General features: G+C 39.8%; 2 protein-coding genes across 2 annotated transcripts in view; both read right to left on the bottom strand.

Moving 5' to 3' along the window:
- Positions 1-749: 749 nt before the first annotated feature.
- mn1a (MN1 proto-oncogene, transcriptional regulator a) lies at positions 750-16,558 on the bottom strand. Its single transcript, XM_089126585.1, has 6 exons — positions 16,334-16,558; positions 16,085-16,199; positions 14,196-14,883; positions 10,888-13,968; positions 3,013-3,070; positions 750-1,952 (listed from the first exon to the last, which is right to left on the bottom strand). Exons 4-5 carry the CDS (start codon positions 13,925-13,927, stop codon positions 3,060-3,062), a joined length of 3,051 nt encoding a protein of 1,016 aa, XP_088982711.1. The 5' UTR covers positions 13,928-13,968; positions 14,196-14,883; positions 16,085-16,199; positions 16,334-16,558; the 3' UTR covers positions 750-1,952; positions 3,013-3,059.
- Positions 16,559-16,687: 129 nt separating this feature from the next.
- pitpnb (phosphatidylinositol transfer protein, beta) overlaps positions 16,688-22,345 on the bottom strand; it is a 28,925-nt gene continuing 23,267 nt past the window's right edge. The window contains exon 12 of the mRNA XM_039676962.2: positions 16,688-18,918. The gene's annotated coding sequence lies outside the window, so the exon portion shown is untranslated. The remainder of the gene's footprint in view (positions 18,919-22,345) is intronic.

Below are 22,345 nucleotides of genomic sequence, written 5' to 3'. Positions count from 1 at the left end.
TGTGTTACTCAATACAGCCAACACAGAGTGCAAGTATTCGGCTGGTAGCTCATATTTCTGCTGATGTTTATGCATTTGCAACGTTGTTTATTCCATGTCATGTTAATCATTTTGCATATTCGTCTGGGGCCCGTGCAGTTCATGGTAATATTATTGTGTTTCTGTTCAACACGGGTCCTGAAACAAAACCAGTCGAGGAGCAGTGAACTATAACATAATCATCACATGTTGTGTGCGCACACAAGCACATTATACATTCTTCTAGGAAACGTGAGGTTAGTTCATTTGCAAACACGATTGCACTGTACGCTCAAAATCGTCCTTGAACGAGTTCCACTATCAATAAGCAATGATTTACGTAAAGAATACCGGAGTAATCACTCCAGAGACTTCAGCAGTCTCCAACCCCATCCAAACCACTGGAGATTTGTAGCCGAGCATTTCACAAACAGTCTCCTCGTATGACTTCTCTCTCTCTCTCTCTCTCCCCGTTGAAACTATTTTCCCACTGTTTAAGATTAGTTCAGGGTAAACATAAAGAAGGCATTTCTCAGACATATCTCGAACCCGGTGCCCCCTAATCAAACAAAAATGGACCTAATCATACAGAAAGCGCTTTTTAAAACAATTTAAGCGAGAGAGCGTGCTAATTTAGCTTCTCTCACGGGAAGAACGCCGCAATTCACAGGGAAATATTTAACGAGATGACAGCTGAGGTTTTTAGAACAGAACATTCGGAGGAAAAGGGATAATTTACAACATATTTATTGTTAATAAGTGATTCATAATATACAGGTTATTTACAACAACAACAAAAAAATCTGCGGGCACAAATAACTTCACTTTAAGCTTCGTGTATATCACAATAATGAAAGAAAAAAAACAAAACAAACGGAGAAAGGAGGTAGAACAAGGAAACAGAGAGGTGTCGAAGACCAAAAAATTGGTTAAAGACCTTTTTCTCTCTAGAAGAAAACCTATTTTCTTAAAAGGAAAGTCTTTTGTCTTCAACCATTGTCCTCGCTTGAATAGCCTGCCAATTCCGACTAAACATATTCACCATCAGTTGGTTTAAAGGCAGAGGGAAGCTCAGGGTCTCAATGGAGGCTTGGTAAAGAGGGAAAACCCAAGCAAAGGAGAGTTTCGACTTGAAACAATGGCATTCCGATGCCGGTCACAAAGGGATGTTCTCAGGGTGAATATCAAATTTCCAAAAACAGTAGGGAGAGGACAGAACCCCCACTGGCCTTTTAAAGTCAAAAGGTTGACCCACCACAGACACATGGAGACTGTGCCGGAGACCTCGGGACGCTTTAGAACTCGCGGGACGGAACTCTGTCTTTACTGAGAGTTCCAAATCAGAACGTGCTCTCCTTTGGACACCCATGACAAACAGGGATAATAAATATTTATAGAGAGCGGCACGCTCTTGTACTAACTAGTTAAACCCTCACTTGCAAGTCTTAAAAAAACCAAAACAAAATGAGGTAATCCCAGCAAAAAAAAAAGAAGATAAAAATACACTAAAAGCAATAGAGCCTCGCTGTCCAAGATTCCAGTCTGGTGTGCTTGTGTATTTCCTGTATCCCATTGTCTCTCCTCTCTCCAGTCAATCTACAGAGGTTTTGTTGGCCCGAAGACTCGCTCTACGAACACCCGGAGAGCTTTGCGGCTTCTCTGGGGCTAGTAAAAAAAAAAAAAAAAAAAAAGTATCCAATTACCGCTGGAAAACACCAAGCCAGCCATCATCATCCTTACAGTTACGGAAAGCAGCCAGCGAGGTCCCGAAGTGGTTGGAGTTGTTCTGGATGAGTTTAAGTCGCATCTGGAAGTGAGAGGAACAGCAGGGGCCCCTCATCCCACCCCCATCCCCGCGTCCCGAGGTTTTCCGGACACCGCGGGTGGTTTCCTCCAGGTCCCACCCCCACCCTCACCGCGAGATCGAGCAGCACCTGTGGAGAGACGCGACACATGTCAATCAACCCGTCGCCATGGAGACGCCGCCGGCGGCTCGCGGGAATATCGACGGGAGCCGGCGCTGGAACGGCGGGAGACAGATGGCACCGCGTCTGCGGGTCGTCGCGTGGAAATTAAGCGAGTCGGTGCAGATCGCGCCGCGGCCTTCGTTCCTGAACTCATTTTCTCATTTGAAAATAAAATTAAGACGCAAACCAAACAACATCTGAGATGAACCATAATATTAAAAACTCTGATTGAACGCAGTAACATATCCCATAATGCACTGCGAATGATTGGTACAAAACTAAATATTTTATAATCATATCAGGGTTATTAGTTACCAAAAAAAAGACTATGTATATATATATATATATAGTTTTAGGATGAATATATATATATAAAATAACAATAATAATATAATAATAATAATAATAATAATATAAACATTTTTTTACTTAAAATATAATAAATATTTCTCATAATTATTTAGTTTAACTTGATATACGAAAATAAAATGAAAACTGAAATAAAAACTAAATAGATATTAAAAAAACACAACTAATAAAAAAAATAGAAAATATATAAATAAAACAAACTCAAATTAATAATAGAAACTATAATAGTGCCTCTTAAGTAACATTATTATAAAAGGTGTTATGCACAACATACGTATTTGTAAATATATCATAATCAGTATGTTTTAAATCATTATATTTTATGTTTAATGCAAAATTTTCCGATGTACAAGTAGTTGTAGAGACTCGACTACATCATCCGCAATGCTTCATGGGAGTGGGCGGCGACTGATGAGCTTTTTTGGAGCAAATTCTGTTTCCATGGTAACAGTGCGTTCTCTGATTGGTGGATCTTCACAGAGAATTTGGCTAGTAAACACACTAATTTTTGCTCATGAATATGAAATCACACAAGCAAAAATCACTTAACCTCAAGAGCTCATGGTAGGTCTGAGTTAAAAGTCATAAATTCTTAAAAAAAAAAAAAAACTTCTGAAACCGGATTGATTGATATATCTGATAGATTTGATTGTCTTACCTTTATTTTTCAGTAATACGCTAAGGAGAGGCATCAGAGGAGCGCTCCTACCCATGTCCTGTGAAGAGATACGAGAGAAACACTTATTAAAATCACATCACCACGATGTTTGCAGCATTGCAGTGACTTAAACTCCTGGCCAGTCTTTCCCAAATAATAAAAGCTCAAAAATGATTTGCACGCTATATTTCTGAAATACACGTCATTTTATAGAAGTCTGTGACTTGCATTCCAAAGTGACTTATTTAATGTGATTAATGTCTAGCATAGCATAACATCTGTATTTGTGCAAGTTAATCTGAAATGCACATTTCCCACAGTTTCGCTTTAAATAAATTGGTTTAGAATGAATTTGCTTGGTTATATTTGGTTACACTTCATTTTAAGATGACATAAGGTTTAGTTACGTGCAATTATGCATAATTTACTGTTATTACTATTGTAAGTATGTGTTGTAAAGTGTAACTAAATCACCTTCAAAAATAAAGTGTAACCATATATTTTTAATTCCTGTTTGTTGTGAATTAGGATTTGTTGTGGATTAAAGGGAACCAGTTATAGTGTTTATAATGTTTGAAAACATTTAATCTTCTGGCATTTCAAATCATTTCTGAATGTAATAATAAAATATGACTTGAACACACCGATGTGACTTGTTTTCTCTCTCAACAGGGCAATGTTGTTTGAAAACACAGTATACAGAAGTGGCCAAAATGGAGTCCGGCTTAGGAAAAATGCCATTTTTACCCTTTATTCACACTTTAGATTAGAGTTCAATCCAATTCTCACTGTTAACTAACTATTTACAAACAATTTTGCACCAATACACTCCAAATTACTGCTTATTAATAGTTAGTAATGTAGATGTTAAGTTTAAGAGATGTGGAATATGATCATGCAGAATAATATGTGCTAATAAACAGCCAAATATATCCTAGTATATGCATGCTTATAAGCAACTTAATACTGAGAATTGGACTCTAAACTAAAGTGTTACCAGATTTTCTTTATGATTTTGTAAGCACATTGCGTAGTTGTCGATTGTTTTATTTGTTATGTAACTCAAATGACAAATTGTGTGACACTTTTTGGCCAGACTGTCATGCAAAGAAATAATGAACACGTGCAAAAACAAGCGAGAACAAGCGTGTTGTTTGTTTTTCTATGCATTCTTAATTAATTTAGTCAGATAATGACCTCAACCAAGTTTAGGGTCTCGCGCTTCCCTCATATTTCCTCATAATTTGTCATTAAAAACAATGTCCCGTTTGGCCACTTTTTATTCCCACTGCCTGTTCACATTTCATACACTCTAAAAAAAAAATGCTGGCTTGTTTTAACCCAATTTTGGGTAAAATATGGACAAACCCAGCCAATGGGTTACATTTTTAAATTACGTTTTTAACCCAATGGCTGCGTTTGTCCATATTTGACCCAAAATTGGGTTAAAACAACCCAGCCGCTTTTAGAGTGTAAGGAAAAGAGCAGCCAGGATCCTCTTCAAACTCTCAAGCGTTCATTTCCACCAGAAGTGAACCATCCCGACAGTGCAGACTTCATTACTCAAACGCCAGGATTGTGTCCATATCATTGTTAAGCGCTCACATCGCGAGTCTCTCAACAGCAGCCAGCAGAACGGCAGGGGACGCAGTGGGTTCCTCCCCACACAAGAGCGTGGAAATAGCTTGGCTCTTTTACATAAACCAGTCCCTCTAGAACCTGTTTTTATATGCTGTTATATGGTTTGAATTTCCATTGACAAATTAGAATGAAATTATTCTAAAATATTCTAAAGAGAGCGCAGGACCCAGGCCAAGGGATATGAAAGAGCTTTTCACAGTTTTCAAGGGCCCAGAGCACTAAAGGAGTTTCACATCAGAGCCCCGGGGCCGATTCCCCCCCTCGCCCGTGGACAGGGATCGCCTTCATGAGCGCCGGGCCTGAATCTGGACTGGGAACGAGGGCCAGCTGTGGGGCCCAGTCTGTCTGGATGGCTGGCTGCTCTGTCTGGCTCTTAGACGGCTCCTCTTGGCCAGCGAAACACACACGCATGGAAAAGCAACACCCTTCTGCTCCATATGCCGTACTCGCAAGTTACGAGGGGGGAGAAACTTGTTGGTTTATGTTTCTGCGGGTGGGGCGGGGTGGCTGAGAAGAAACATTAACGATCTTCGAGACACGTATGACTACAACAACATATGAGGCGACACGGAAAATCCGCATCTTGGCTCTGGGCTTGAGGGATGATCTGTCCGTAACGGTTCTGGGCGTCTGAGGGCTTTTAAACGCAAAAAAAAAAAAAAACCACTCTAAAAATTGTTGGGTTGTTTTAACCCAACTTTGGGTCAAATATGGACAAACCCAACCATTGGGTTACATTTTTTAATTACATTTTTAACCCAATGTTTGGGTTTGTCCATATTTGACCCAAAGTTGGGTTAAAACCCAGCAAATTTTTTTTACAATTTTTACTCGTCTTGTTTCAAAGCACATGCTTGTCAAGTAAATATATTTACTTGTGAAAAGTGCCATGCAAATAAACTTGTTGTTTAAAATGGTTCTGTTTAACACAAAGATATTTCCCTGCAACATTCAATTAAAAATCACGGACTAGAAATGTTTTCGTATATCGGTTCGAAAACACAGTATAGAGCAGTGGCTGAGATAGAGTCTGGCTCAGGAAAAATGCCATCTCTACCCTTTATTCAAATATTATTAACATTTTATGTCACACTTTAGATTAGGGTTCAGTTCTCACTATTAACTTTACTCTAAAAATGCGGGTTGTTTTAACCCAAATTTGGGTCAAATATTGGGTTAAAGATGTAATTAAAAAAATGTAACCAATTGGCTGGGTTTGTCTAAATTTGACCCCAAGTTGGGTTAAAACCACCCAGCAATTTTTAGAGTGTATGACTGTTACCTCAATAAATTCCTAATTACAGCTTTACAGAAAATCGTGGAAATCGTGAAAAGCGTGACGAACCATTTTTCATTTTCAGTGCACGTTTGTTAAAAACATTCCTTTATAAATGCATAGATGCACTCTAAAAAATGCTGGGTTGTTTTAACCCAATTTTGGGTCAAATTTGGACAAACCCAGCCATTGGGTTACATTTTTAAATGACATATTTAACCCAATGTTTGAGTTTGTCCATATTTGACCCAAAATTGGGTTAAAACAACCCAGCATTTTTTAGAGTTTATGTACCCTGTAATTTTTAAAAAGCCTTTACAGTATGTGCTGGTTCAATGTAAGATTGTTATATCATAAAAGTAGAATTAGTTCCACAATATTTACAGTATAAACATGTTTATATGTTACCCCTTTATTCCCCACACTCTAAAAAAGCTGGGTTGCTTCAACCCAAATTTGGGTCCAATATGGACAAACCCAAATGTTGGGTTAAAATATAATTAAAAAATGTAACCCATTGGCTGAGTTTGTCCAAATTTGACCCAAAGTTGGGTTAAAACCACTCAGCAATTTTTAGAGTGTATGACTTTTGCCTCAATAAATTCCTAATTACAGCTTTACAGAAAATCGTGGAAATCGTGAAAAGCGTGACGCACCATTTTTCGTTTTCAGTGCACGTTTGTTAAAAAACATTACTTCATAAATGCATAGATACACTCTAAAAAATGTTGGGTTGTTTTAACCCAATTTTGGGTCAAATATGGACAAACCCAGCCATTGGGTTACATTTTTAAATGACATATTTAACCCAATGTTTGAGTTTGTCCATATTTGACCCAAAATTGGGTTAAAACAACCCAGCATTTTTTTAGAGTGTATGTATCCTGTAATTTGTAAACAGCCTTTACAGTATGTGCTGGTTCAATGTAAGATTGTTATATCATAAAAGTAGAATTAGTTCTGCAATACTTATTTATAGTATAAACATTTTTATATGTTACCCCTTTATTCCTTTATACCCCACACTCTAAAAAATGCTGGGTTGCTTCAACCCAAATCTGGGTCCAATATGGACAAACCCAAATGTTGGGTTAAGAATGTAATTTAAAATTTTAACCCAACTTCAACTTTCAACTGTAAATTTTTAATTACATTTTTAACCCAACATTGTGTATTTGGGTTGAAACAACCCAGCATTTTTTAGAGTGCAAACTTAAAATATTGTTCCCTTATACTTATATTGTAAGTGTGTTATAGGTACACTATAAACGCTGTAAAATCGCTTTAATTACACAGTATTTTCCGGGCTGTAATCTAAAAGCGTTACCAAATATTACAATATAGAGAGTTTTGATGGGAATTTTCAGTGATAGATTTTAGCATTTTTATGTCGTAGCTTGGCGGCGTTTAAAAAAAAACATGTTTGATTTTATGGAAAATAGCAGCTTGGACATTCCTCCTAATGTCTCCTTTTGTGCTTCAAATAATAATACCGTTAGGTTACCCTTTATTTGACAGTGACGCTACATGTTACTACACTCTAAAAATGTTGGGTTGTTTTAACCCAATTTTGGGTCAAATATGGACAAACCCAGCCATTGGGTGACATTTTTAAATTACATATTTAACCCAATGTTTGAGTTTGTCTATATTTGACCCAAAATTGGGTTAAAACAACCCAGCATTTTTTAGAGTGTATTACTATAAAGTGTACTTCATTACAGGCAACTAACCTAAAACACTAGCCCTACATGTAGTTCATTAATATTACATGTCTAATTACACCTAAAAATAAAGTGTAACCTAATAATCAAACAGTGATTTTAGGTCCACTGCTCCTTAATGTTTAGCATGATGCACAAATCAAAGTGATGCATCTCTGACAATACAGGCCTGTCCCTCGACAAAATGCTAAAGCGGAATTCAATACATGCCAAGACAAGATTTTTTTGCTCGTTTCCACCCTGACATTCCTCACGGAAAAATGCAGTGTATCACACGGACACGAGAAGACACTAATTAATTCCGCTCGGCAAACAAACACTCCCACAAAAAGGTGTGCATCTGCACACGCAACGCTCAAATTGCTATCGATCATGCAAACGGGAGATATTAGCTGAATGAATTTAATTACACACAGCCCAAACTGTATGCAAATGACGGACACAAAATTATGACGGATGAGGCTATGGATGGTTATTTTAAGATATGCAACTTGCAAACTGCGTACAAATGTGTTTAGATATCCAGCTTTTCTGACAAACAGGGAAAATGTTCAAAGCTCATTTTTGCATAGTTACACAGCGTTTGGAGTGTACACTGTTTGCTGATATTTAGCACACAGATATCAAGCCCTCTTTTCTCCTCACATCACTGACGTCCCTTCCTCACAAAACGCATCCCTATACCTGTTTCTGGGAGTGCAGTTTTGAGTCGTTTTCCCAGGAGACCATTGCATCTTCTCCTTTGTTTTCTGCCTGTTCTGGCCTTTAGTGTTTATTCTCAAAGCCACAAAGCTGTCAGAATATCCGACAGCATCTGACAACCTTCTCCATTTATTAGGCAAAATAGTGAGAGAATGAAAAAAAAAAAAAACTCAAGAGTCGGAGATAGCAAGGACTTTTGCATTCTGATAGCATGCTTTTTCTGTTCTAGATTTGGTCAAGATCACGCTCCTGAAATTATTGCAGTTTTTAACCCTTGTGCTGCATTAGATTTTTAACACCGTTGAGTGCATTAAGGACCAAAAATGGCCACATATTAAACATTGCCTAAAATATTATATATTATTATTATTTTCCACTTTTACCAAGTTAAATCTTTTAACCAGCATCAGTCCTCATCATAACTACCAAAAATGTATTCAATTTCGGGATTTTAACCCTTTAATTACCAGTTTTGTTTGCGAAACCATCGATTTGTATAAGAGGAAAAAACACAAAAATTCAATTATTTTCAATAAACTAAATGCAAAGAGAAAACGTTAGATTTGGATTATCACAGTCCCACTTTACAAAAAATCCCACTTAGCGCGTTAGAGACCAAAAATGGCCACCTATTAAACATTGCCTATTGCCTAAAATAAGGTGCATTTCCACCCATAGGGAATAAATATGTAGTGACGTCATCTGGTGGAATACACTATATAATGCAGATATAATGCTTTTGCTTCAAAATGAAAGGATGTTTGTGCAAAAATCATGTTTCATGCATTAATGACAGCCTCGGATTTAAAAAACGTTTTAATGGGTTTCAATGGGCCATTTTTGGTCTTTATGGTGCTGAGTGTTACTATTTGATCTACACAGTGTGTGTTATACATATTTTGCAAAATGGGATCACATTTTTTACATGTATCCAAAAAGTCACAATTTTGCCAAATTTCATACCATTTGCATTAAAACAGCCAAAATGGTCAACGAAATTAAACTGCAAAACACCAAAAATGTCCCTAATGCAGCATAAGGGTTACAATAAAATATCTTCATTTAGCTGGTAATGATGGAATTTAAATGAGTTTACAAAAAGATGTGTATATAGCCTACACACACACACACACACACGCGTAAATATAAAATAAAAAGCAAAGACAGCTAAAGTGATCACGCAAAGTCAAATGTGCACAATTCTGGAATAAAAAAACAAAACAAAACTCAATACCCGGTGCAGAAGATGGAAATAGAGATTAATGCACAAAACAGATTGGTGGTCTCTGGTGTGTTTGTCGTGAAGGGAACACCGTGCAACTGGCTGTGTCAGAGAAAATAATTCGACCCTCCTCTCAACTATCCAGAAAACCAAACACATCCCCTCATGAATATGACGCCACACGTCCGATCATGACACATCTGATGGCGAGCAATTACGGGACCAATCGAGAAGCACGAAGTGACAGGAAGGAGAATTTGGAGTTAAAACCACACTGAATCTTGGCCTTGCGCCCGATGCCTGCGTTTAACTCTCACCACATTGTTATCAGGCCTCACGGGTTAATAACGCCGCTGCGAGCTCTAACGTGCCTGTAGTCAAATTAATGGCAAACTTGGCTGCGCTAACCTCCTAAGACAACGTTTGTTTCCAAAATAACGCAATAACACCCATGTCTTTGCTGTGGCATTCAACGAGAAATTCAAGGAACTGGAGCTGCGTGACCCACGATGCTCTTGAGTGATATTTTACACCGTCGACAATACATCTGAACAGCCGTGTAAAGTTTCCAGTAAATAATTCGATAAGAAAGCCTGGGGTAAAAACACTTACGCTACCCAAGAACATAGCATTCCTCCTGATTCCAGTTTCTTTATACTTAAATTTAAAACACAAAAAAAAGGTCTGAATGCACTCCACTCCCATTAAAATATTAATTACAGATCCTCTCTGTGCAAGAGACAAAACGTGCATGTCTTTATACTTGTTAAATATAATATAAAATGTTTAATAATGTCAGAAATATGAATACTAGAAGTGTGTGTTTTTTTCCCAGCTAGTGCTTCTAATTTCACAACACTGTTGTTTTAACCCAATTTTGGGTCAAATATGGACAAACTCAAACATTTGGGTTAAAAATGTCATTTAAAAATGTAACCCAATGGCTGGTTTGTCCATATTTGACCCAAAATTGGGTTAAAACAGCCCAGCATTTTTTGTGAGTGTAACACACACACACACATACCGGTATATCAATGCATTTAATAAAATAGCCCAACAAACTTTCTCTGCGTTCAGTGGGTTAATCATTATTTTGCTTCCTGTTTTGTGTCAGCTGAAGACTGAGTGTTTTAAAGTGTGCTAATTAAAGCTCACTTCTGGGTGACAGATTAGTTGTAAATGGGTCCCTGTGCCTGAGGTTAAGCTACCTTAGGTTGTTCATTATTCAACCATTAAGCCATCAAAGTAAACTCAACAGTCCATAAAAACACCAATTCATCAAGCTCTCACTGCAAGTCAATGAAGTTTACCTTCTTTGTTGTCACTCTGGCCCCGTGCTCGATCCCAGAATCCCAGGCACTTGTCATTACTGGGGTCCTCTATGAGAGCCTTGTTCCCAGGGACATACCAGGTGGCATGTTGCTCTGTCATGAGAGAGTCAAGGTCAATGGTGTTCACCGAGGCCTTGCCCGCGACCGGGCTAGAAGTGGCCAAGGCGCACTCCCCGTTCAGCCCGGCCTGGCACTCGGCCTTTTTCCCCGTTTTCCCTCCCATCGGCTGGTCCTCGGAGATGCTGAACTGCTGCCTTTGCAACTGGATCTGAGCCTGCAAAATCTCCAGGGGATGGACCTCGTCCTGGCCCGTGTTGCTCAACGGCGTCCGCACCTGATCCATGCACGGGGTGTCGCTGTAAGCCGCCCTGTTGTCGGAGTTGCACTTCACGCCCGCTCTGCAAGGCCTCGGGTCCTCGGCGCTGTAGTTCGGGCTCGCTTCGTCTAAATAATCCATGCAAGGCGAAACGCCGTCCGACTTGCCGACGCTTTGAATCCCGCTGTCCATTGAGGTGGCGAGGTCGGGCTTGCCGAAAGAAGGGGAGACCAGCGACCTCTCCGGGGTCTTCCCTCGGCTCTCCAAGCCCATCCCCTGTGGACTCACGACGGGGTTTCCGGCGCCGCACGGCGGGGAGAAGTTCCCAGGACTGATGTGCCCACTGTCTCGCCTCTTCTTCCCTCGTCCCTTGCCCGTTGCCATTTTCCCCTCGCACCCAGACTCCATGTTGTCATTCGGGGAGAGGGTGCTCGCTTCCCTCTTCGCCATCTGGCCCGTGCCACTTTGACCCGTCGTCATATTGTTGTTGTTATTCCCAGAGCAAGGAGCTTGACTATTCTGAGAAGCACTGCTCTGGAAATACTCTGCCCCTGGGCCGCCACTGCCACTGCTATTTATGTCCTGCTCAACCTGACCTGCTTTGCGTTTGGCCTCGTTTTGACTTTTCTTATTAAAAGTCACATTGAGGTTTGGGGCCCCAAGGCTGGCGATCATATTCTGGCAGGCCGTGGAAAGAGCTGCCAGACAGCTTTGGCCAAACACACTGTCTTTTGTACTGGCTTTGTTCAAATTCCCCAAAGAGAGGGCCCCAAGCTTATTGACTGACAGGTGCTGGCTGGAGAGGTACTCGGGATGGGCGGGATAGTTCCCTGGAGAGGAGCTAAATCCTGGGGGATTGCTCTGGGGGGCTCCCTGTTGACTCGGCCCTCCAGGAGGGAAGCTGTGCTGCCTCCTCATCGCCATTCCTCCGAATTCAGCCGGCCTCCTGTCCGACTGCATGTTGCTCTCGTCGGGAGACTGCATCTGCAGAGGATTGCTGACGTTATTCTCGAATGGATGATGCGCTCCGGGAGAATTCAAAGACTGCATGTCCATGCTTGTGATGCCTTGTCTAAAAATAACATTGTGTCCGTTCTCCGCCTGCTCCAAGGCATGCGTGTTTGTTTCTCTACAATGCTGTTGTGGCTCAGGAAACCATGAGTTTTCTTGAGGTAGGTGGGGGCTGTCAAAGTTTCCATGAAAATTGTTATGCTTCTTCTCGAAATTGGACTGAGACACACTGCCCAGAGGGCCTCGGCAGACCATGCCGTTTGACGTGACGTCCCCGTGGAGACTTAACTGTTGCAGGTCGGGTTGCCTCATTCTCTGCTGCTGGCTTCTCGATGCCATTTGTTTGATAATCATCGCTGCGTTTTGCCGGCGTTGCTGCTGCTGAGGGCCGGAGCTCAGAGGTAGGGGGCCTGATGGAAACCCATCCGTCACATGAGATGTGAAGTCCCCCATGGGAGAGGGGAAAGCTGAAGGGGAGAGGTGGCTCTCAAGATTGGGCCGATTATGTAAACTGTTACAACTCTCTCCAGCAGAGCCATTTGGGAGATCAAACCGTGGCCTTTTCGCCATATTCAAATAAGGCAGTGAGCTGAGGTGAGGGTGATGTGGGGGTTGAGGGGCGAGCTGGGGGACATCAAACACCGGCTCCCCAAAGGGATGCATGTTGTGGTTATTCAGTCTATGGACGGGCCGATCGAGGTGGCCGTGCTGGACGTGAACCATCGGGCCGCCGCTTTGAACCTCTGCATAGTCCGGCGTGTGATAAAACCGTGGAAGTGCAGGCGAACTGGGATTCTGCCTGGCAACAGGTCCGGGTCTTTGCTGCGCCATGAGGTGGTGTCTAGCGTTAACCCCTGGGTCGATTTTCCCTCTGAATCGGTCCGAAAACACGTTTTGCTGAGGTAGCTGCTGTTCGACTTTCGAGCCGCCCATCATCGGCCCTCGGGAACCGGTTCGATTACAGGTGGAAAAAGGACCCCCTGCTACTTGGTTCCCCGTTTCACAATAGGGCGGTTTGTGCTCTGAATTATCCGGGGTGGAGAATCCCGTCATGTCGAAATTCCCCGTCAGAGGATCACAGGGAAAACAGTGCTCGGATCCAGCCATCCTGCCCTGTGGGAAAAGCCTGTAGTGTTCAAGTCTGTGGGTTTCAGGGGACGAGGACGGCAGGCCGTGGAACGAAGCGGCGCGGTTCGGTGACTGGTCTAGGGGAAGACAGGGAGCCGGAACCGCATTGTTACCGTTCGGATGGCCGTGCGGTTGAAACTCAGGCATGGCCGCCATTCTCTGTTGGTGCTGTTGCTGTGAAATGCATTCTCGCGACTGCGCCTCTGCGAGCTGCTGACCGAATCCTCCCTCAAACATATGCGGGTGACCTGCGTTGCTGCTGTTGAAACCCATGTGTCTGTCCCCATGCAAGCAAGAGGGGACACTATCCTGATACAGATGTGAATGCTGCTCGTGGTTCGGAGCTTGATGGTTGAATGGTCCTTGCATGTGGAGTTGATGTTGTGGCTGAACTCCCATAGTGAGCATATCCCCATGGCCATGAGTCTGGAATCCATACTGGTCTCTATTCGAGACGAAGTTGAGTCCCTGCATAGGGGATTCGTTTAGGGGACCCATCATCGGCTCCACAGCTACCGACGGCCCTTTCATATGAAATCCGGCACTGTTATAATTAGAGTTCATTTTCAGTCGACGGGGATTAAATTCCTTTTGTTTGTTTGTCACTGCGAATAAAAAATAAAAAAAAAGAGAGAGAGATCAGTCATTTTTTTGGTACTTTCAAACATTATTATTATTTTTTTTTTGTCTGTTAAGTGCTTATTTAATAATCCAAATTATTCTATAATTTCAACAACACAATTAATCATTGAGAAAAACATTAAAGTTTTCGTTTCACATGCATGTGCATTTTGATAAATATTAAATGACGCGAAAGAAAGAGATCACATACCTCAAATCCAGCACGAGCATAAAAACGCGAAGTCCTCTGTGGATATCCTTAATGCAACGATCCTGGAAAACGTGCATCTTAATAAAACTCCTCGTTTACATCATTATTCGATGCGTAGCGTCCCCAAGTCGTTCAACACATATCCAGAGGAGTGCAAAGCAGCGCGCGTAGCACATGTCCCATGTTCACATCTCCAATGCAACGCGCGCGATCCCGACGAATTGTTCTATATTTAAAACACTACCGTGCACTCAAAAAATAGTAAATAAATGCATTAAATCAGCGGTCCTCTGAGGAGAACTTCGCGCGTGCGTTCAGTCCTGCGAGGAGACCCAATGCGCCTCCGTGGGTGAGCGCGCGCTTATAAACTGGAGAGCCCAGGATCCCTTTTGTTGCCACAGGATGAAATGCATTTAGCACATAAGATTAATCGGCAGTTTCTTTAATATTGTCCGTACTTTACGCGCTTTTCCATCAAATAGTTCTGGCTCCAGGAAGATTTTCTCATTTATCCTTGTGTGTCGGTTGTGTTGAGCCGCGGGCATCGGCAACAAGTTTGACATTCCCTCATCTGTTCCAGCGCTGATTCCTCACCAATGCCGACACAGGCACACATGCGCAGGGGGCGGGGCTTCGCGCACCAGGGCGGGGCTTGACGTACTGGGGGCGGGGCTTTGCTTAAGGAAGCCTAAAAGAGACGTATAACGTATCAATAAAATATAATAGGTTAATAAGAAACAATACTTGGTCTAAAACGTCTTTCACAAATACAAGATCAAGATTTCTAGGAATATCAATAACAGCTGATAAAAATATCCAAACTAGATCTAGCTGTAATAATTCTGTACATAGATTTCTGAATTACACTGGGATGATTTTTTTTTTCCACCCACAAATCTACATATTATAAAAGCATGTAAAGAAAAATGTGTCACGTGTGAAATACTAGATCTCTAATTTACATTTTTCATCATTTTTAACCGCTTCAGTGTAAATATTCAGTCATTCCCAAATCTCCCCCATATTCCTTTATGCGCAGATAATGTAGTAAATATGCGTCAGTTAATTAGTAAATTAGCAGATGCATGAAACAGGCTTCATTTTCAAGCTGTGACGAATGGCAGCCGGAGATAATGAATGTGGGTTAATTCGGTGATTGTGATGTATTTTTAGAACTCATTTCTGCAGCATGGGTCAAATTATTTATCTTCACAACAAAAGCGTTTTAATGCATACTAATTAAGAAATTGTAGAAATAAAAACCGTAACACTGCAAACTAGACAGTGTCCCCACAAACCACAACCGTTAGGCTACTGAAAGGTTTTACGGTGAAATATAAGTGGCCATTTATTGAGAAATTAAACTAATAGACAGCTTAAGAGGTATTTTGTAGGTCCCTCTGGCCTCCATAAGAAATCATTACCTGTTTCTTTGACAAAGAGGAACAGTGCCATCTAGTGCTGAGATTAGGAAAAGCCCATTAGATTTCAAACATGTAGCTTTTAAAGTCCCACCACCTTCATAACACCGATTAGGACTGGGTTTGGATATTTAGAAACACTTCACAATAAGGTTCATTTTGTAAACTACATTATTCAACGTGAGAAATACCTCTTAAGCATGTATTAATCTTAGTTAAAGAGATAGTGCACCCAAAAATGAGATTTATGTCATCATATACTCACCTTCAAGTTGAATTTATTTCCTTCTGTTGAACACAAAAGATATTTTGAAGAATGTCTATGCAAGTCATCAACTCTTTGCTTCCCTATATTCTTCAAAATATCTTATTTTGGTTTGGAACAATTTGCAATTTCGGGTGAACGATCCCTTTAACGTTAAAGGGATAGTTCACTTTGAAATTCATTTTTGGTATGTTTTGTCTTACCTCAAGGGCATCCAAGATGTAGGTGTCTTTGTTTCCGCAGTATTTTCAATTTTGATATTTTTAGGTCAAACCGTTCATGTCTGTCAGTCATATAATGGAGGTCTATGGTCACCACCTCAAAGAGCATGCACAGAGAAGTCCAAATTAAACATGATTTAATGACTCGTAAATGTAAGTACACATTGATGGCCTAAGACACGAAACGAGCGGTTTGTGTGAGAAAACGAACAGTATTTATATCGTTTTTACCTCTTGTAACCACAGCCGCGTCCAAGTGATCTGAGGGCACGGGCGCTTTGAGTGGAGGCGGGGCTCATTTGCATATTCATAGAAACGCATATCTATATCATTAAGGCATGATGACTTTTTTTTAATCAAGGAAAACATTTAAAAATGTAATTTTGGTGATCAAAGATGAGATAAGGGATAAATTGATAGACTTCTAATGCATTTACTAAGGTTACTTACTGCAAAAGTGTAAAAAAAACTTTCCATGACGTTCCAGGCCTAAAAAAGCGGTTTTAAAATCAACTTACACATCAAGGTTTTCCATAAGCATGCAACAGCAGTGTAAAGAACACTCAAAATAAAATCCCAAGCCCGTCTGGTGTCGAAATTTATTAGATATACTGTTAATCGTTCAATTTATAACCATTTCAGAAGCAGCAGGGAAAAAAAATAAAAACAAACAGAATCAAAATCACACCGTTGTACATTCACTGATATTTCCCCTGATTTCCAAACAGAAAAAGACAGAAACAGCATTGTGTAATTCCCCAAGAAAGAAGAAGAAAAAGAAGCTTAGATTACAATACATGATTGATTGATTATCCCTGAACCCCATGCCCACCCCGCTAGCCTAAAAGCCCTGTACGCGTACAAAAGTAAACACACGATCCGTGAGACTCGAGACAGTGTTCGTGTCTGCCGAGCAGACGTCAGTGCACTGATTGCTCTACAGAAAATATACTTCCTCCAATCACTGATCTAGAAGAAAAAGAAACGCAGGTGCGCTATAGAGGCGCAAGGTGCATGACTGCGTGAACATTTGTGGACCTTGAAATGAGAGGGACGTTAAGAAGCAATCCTATTAAAACTACCAGGACAATCACAACGAGACTCACACTACCGTAATCTGCTGTCCACACTTTTAAAAACCGAGAAGATAAAACACTCTTTTTGCTAGGCTGGATGATCTGAGCTGGTGCAAGACGGCCAGAGACGAGGAGGACAGGAAGTAGAATTATTTCTACACGCAACATCCTCGCTCAGATCCGACCTGGTACGATATAGAAACTATAAAAGCATCTGTTGAGGCGTCGACACACACACACATTGAGGCGCAGAGCTCAGGGTTCCCACGACGTTTCATACACTATATAAACACATTAATTATATAGATACAGTAGTGGCCGGACGTGAGATTTGTTTTTAATGACCATATTTCTTAAAATATGAACTAAACTTTGCTATCTGACAAAACTCCAGCTACAGGTTTCATTTGACTATGCAAACGAGAGTGACTATTAATATTTAGTTGGTTCTCTCTTGTTTTGCACGTGTTCATAATTTCTTTGCATGAGAGCACAAATAAAACAATCGACTCCAAGCACAATACGCTTACAAAATCTTGTAACTATAATCGAATAAAGGATGAAGACCGCACTACTGTACGCAAGCCTTACATTTCATTCACTGTTAATCAGAGAAAATGAGCATGAAATAATATATAAGACTTCAGAAAAACTACAGGCACAAACATGAGCCTTCTGCCTGTGTAGCGACAGCGAATTTAAATCTGCTGTCATGACAACGCCAGTAGTATTTGCATAATATGCGCAAGGATACCAGTTACATCCGGAACCAGAGATTCATCCACCTGGAAAAGTAGGTCCACCTTAAAAACGGCCACATGTCTGCTTGTGCATTGCACCAGCGCTATTATGACTGCGATTGGTGCTCGAGGGACTAAGCGAAATTATTCCCTGCATGCAGAACCGAGACTGAGACTTTCTTCCAAGCCTGGAAATCACAACATTTCCCTGATATCTCCAGGTTTTTCTGTGAGCGTGGGAACCCTGAAGCGTTACAGGTAGATTAGCGATATGAAAGCACTTGGCCTGTCCTAAAGCCAGTCGAAAAATAAAAAAAGCAGCAGCGATTTGCTCCGGTAATTAGTCTGGACTTTTGGAGAGGAGTAAAGAGTCCTGAGGGGGGTTGGGTCTCCGAGACCCTCTTAAAGACATGCCTGAGCTCATGCTAAAGCCACTCGCAGACAAAATAAATAAATCCTGCGAGGTGGACGTGTGTTTTTGCGCGCAAATGTGCATCACGTTTTCTTAGAAAAACTGGCAAATTAAAAACCTATGATTAGGAACCGAAAAGAAGTGCTTCATCAGGGGGGGGGGGACTAAAACACAGACAGGAAAAGTAAAGATCTGAACCATTATGAGAGAATATAACCAAACAAAAACAAACAAATAATTGGTCCGATGCCTGCCAAAATTAAGTCGTTTTTTTTTTTTTGTGTTTTTTTTTTCCTGAATTAGAATAACACAACCATACAGCAATACTCTGACGTTTCTAAAGTGGTAAGTCACTGGATCAACCTGCCTGAATCTAGAAAACAGGTCAAGTGTCGTCCAGCGCGCAAGACAGTGTCCACCCTGTCCAGTACTACTGATCATTGTGTCATTCTGCTGTCCGGCGCCGCCGGCCGCTTCGGTGGATGCGTTGATGTCGTTCGTCGAGCGTCATCGTGGTTGGATTCTTGTAGTTTTGCCTCATTGTTCGTGAGCAGCACTGGTGCCTCGAACCTGACCAGTTTTGCGAAGCTACAGGTGTGAGAGAAGAAAACAGTGACCGTTAGGAACCTTCTCTCATGCGTGACTGAAGCCAAACATGAATCATAACAACACCATCACGTCCTAACCAGGCATGAAGTGATAACGAGAATGAGGCGGCCTATCATGCGACAGATCATGTTTCAATTTGGTTACAGTGAAATCTCATTGGTCGAAAATATTACTTAACTCAAAACATTAAATACTATAAAACACTACAATAGTAAAAAATAACAACAGAATTAAACTAATATAACACTGAGTATTACGTTTTTTTCCTACAGAATATATATATATACATACTAAAAATATTTTTAGTTAAAAAAATAAGCAACTTTATAGTGTTCGGAAGGATTTTAGACCAAAATATATATATATATATATATATATATATATATTTTTTTTTTTGGTCTAAAATAGTAAAAAAAAAAAATAATATATATATATATATATATATATATATATATTTTTTTTTTTTGTCTAAAATCCTGCCGAACACTATAAAGTTGCTTATTTTTTAACTAAAAATATTTTTTAGCAAAACTAATAAATGCAGTGAAATAAATATTGCTTGCTGGTTCATGCTAGGTAATCCATTAACCATCATTTCAATTAGTTAGTTAGTTTGAAGTGTTTCCCATCCTATATTTTACTTCAGCTTTATTTCAGATAATTAAAATTAAAAGTTTTCCCTGTTTGCTCACAATACATTAACGTAAACAAATACAACTTTTGATTTAAAAATGATAACGAGAATGATGCGGCCTATCATGTGACACGCTCTTCCAATACAATCCATGTGGTCGATCGGTTTCAATTTGGTTAGTGAAATCTCATTGGTCGAAAATACTATAAAATACTATAAAATACTACAATAGTAAAAAATAACAACAGTATTACACTAATACAACACTGGGTATGGTTAATATAAGGATATTACGTATAATTTTGGTCTAAAATCATGCCGAACATTATTTTTATAGTTTATTTTCAATTAGTTTGTTAGTTTGAAGTTTTTCCTATCCTATATTTTACTTCAGCTTTATTTCAGGTAATAAAAATTAAAGTTTTCCTTGTTTGCTCACAATACATTCATGTAAACGATTTAAAAATGTATTAGAAAATTAACTAAGATTAACAAATGCTGTGGTGTTTTTAATAGCTTTATGTCTACTAGTGTAGTTGAAGATATGCACACAAATGAAACCTTAATTGTAAAGCGGTACCGAAATATAAACCTAAAAATACTAGAATGACTAAAACGGTAATTACTGTACTTAAAGGGATAGTTCACTTTGAAATTATTTTTTGGTTTGTTTTATCTTACCTCAAGGTCATCCAAGATGTAGATGTGATTTTGATATTTTTAGGTCAAACCGTTCTTGTTTGTCATATAATGGAGGTCTATGGTCACCACCTCAAAGAGCATGCACAGAGAAGTCCAAATTAAACATGATTTAATGACCTGTTGATATATCGAAATTGCGATTTCCTGTATATCTAAATATGTTTAGATCTTCACAGTGAAGGATAACACTTCTGAAATCTCTGTGTAAACAATGAGGGACGTACACGCGCGAGAGATCACTTGGACATGGCTGTGGTCACAAGAATAAAAACAATATAAATATTGTTCATTTTCTCACACAAACCGCTCGTTTTGTGTCTTAGGCCATCAATGTGTACTTACATTTACGAGTCATTAAATCATGTTTAATTTGGACTTCTCTGTGCATGCTCTTTGAGGTGGTGACCATAGACCTCCATTATATGACTGACAGACAAGAACGGTTTGACCTAAAAATATCAAAATTGAAAATACTGCAGAAACAAAGACACCTGCATCTTGGATGGCCTTGAGGTAAGACAAAACATACCAAAAATTTATTTCAAAGTGAATTATCCCTTTAACAAATGCAATTAAAGTTACTAAAACTTAAAACTAATTCAAAATACTAATACTATTAAAATAGTATAAAAATAATATATTTTTTAATATACTATGCTGGGCTGTTCTCTAGATCTCACCCGTTTTATCATCTACAAGTAAAGTAAAGTATCATCTACAAGTAAAGCAACTAACAATAATAATGCCTTACTAAACACTATAAAAATAATTCCTTCTGTCATGATTTTGTCGCAGCATTTAGTTTTCACTGTGCCTGGTCAGTGTGAATACAAGACACTCAAACGTGTACGAACGCACGCTCACTCAAACCAAAGAGAGCAGAAACACACACGCTCACATGCGCCGAACACAAACACACTCTGGAAAAATCAACAAACACAAAAGCGGTGATTAGAAACCAAGAACACAGAGCAGAGAAGCAGCAATGAGGGGAAATGAGCAACGAAGAGGGAAAAACACAAGTTTGGGCAGAGCCGCTTGGAAAGAGCGGCCGACGAGTCTCTTCCACAGCCAAACGCAGAGGGAGGGAGAATAACACAAATGTGAAGCGGCTGTGCTTCATTCTGACTCTCAATAGACGCTCAATTTCTCTTGAGAAGAAAAAAAAGTCTATAAAATTAACTTCATAACTGCCTGCAAGATCAACACAACTCTGAAAGACGTCCAACACACGACCAATACGAAAATAAAGGAATAGTTCACTCAATCAAAAGTTCGTCATCTTTTATCATCGTTCCAAACCTGCATGAGTTTCTTTCTTGTTAAAGCAGCATTCAGGTTGCTCATTTGATTTGAATACAATGAAAGTATACAGTGGCTACAATAGAAGTCCATACAACACACACACACTATCTGACACCATTCATGAGATGAACAAACTAGGTGTCACAATACATCGCAACACAAAAATTAAAAGAGTTCACTTTTAAAAAAAACTTTTGCTGATAATTTACTCACCCCCATGTCATCCAAGATGTCCATGTCTTTCTTTCTTCAGTCGAAAAGAAATGAAGGTTTTTGATGAAAACATTCCAGCATTTTTCTCCATATAATGGACTTCAATGGGAACCAAATGGTTCAAGGTCCAAAAGACAGTTTCAGTGCAAACTGTTCAAAGGGCTTTAAACGATTCCAGACAATGAATAAGGGTCTTATGCAGTAAAACGATCGCTCATTTAACAAATAAATAACAAAGTTTAAGTTTTAAAAACTCAAATACTCGCCTTGCTCTGTTCTGTGATGCGCATTCGTGACTCTCCTGTTTGAACTCGTTTATCAAAATGAACGAATCTTTTTCCGAGTCATTTGGTTTATTCAACGAACGAATTGACTCGGAAAAAGATTTGTTCATTTTGATGAACGAGTTCGAACAGGAGAGTCACGAACGTGCATCACAGAACAGAGCAACGCGAGCATTTGAGCTTATAAAACTTAAACTTTGTTATTTATTTATTAAATGAGCGATTGTTTTACTTCATAAGACCCTTATTCATTGTCTGGAATTGTTTA

This window comes from Pimephales promelas, chromosome 23, assembly GCF_988280905.1.
Source record: "Pimephales promelas chromosome 23, fPimPro1.hap1.1, whole genome shotgun sequence".
Classification (NCBI taxonomy): domain Eukaryota; kingdom Metazoa; phylum Chordata; class Actinopteri; order Cypriniformes; family Leuciscidae; genus Pimephales; species Pimephales promelas.
The sequence above is the reverse complement of the archived record's forward strand: the minus strand, read 5'-3'. Positions and strand labels throughout refer to the sequence as shown.

What these genes read in the sequence shown, in the direction of transcription:
- mn1a (XM_089126585.1), bottom strand. Translation starts at nt 13,927, where the DNA reads ATGAACTCTAATTATAACAGTGCCGGATTTCATATGAAAGGGCCGTCG.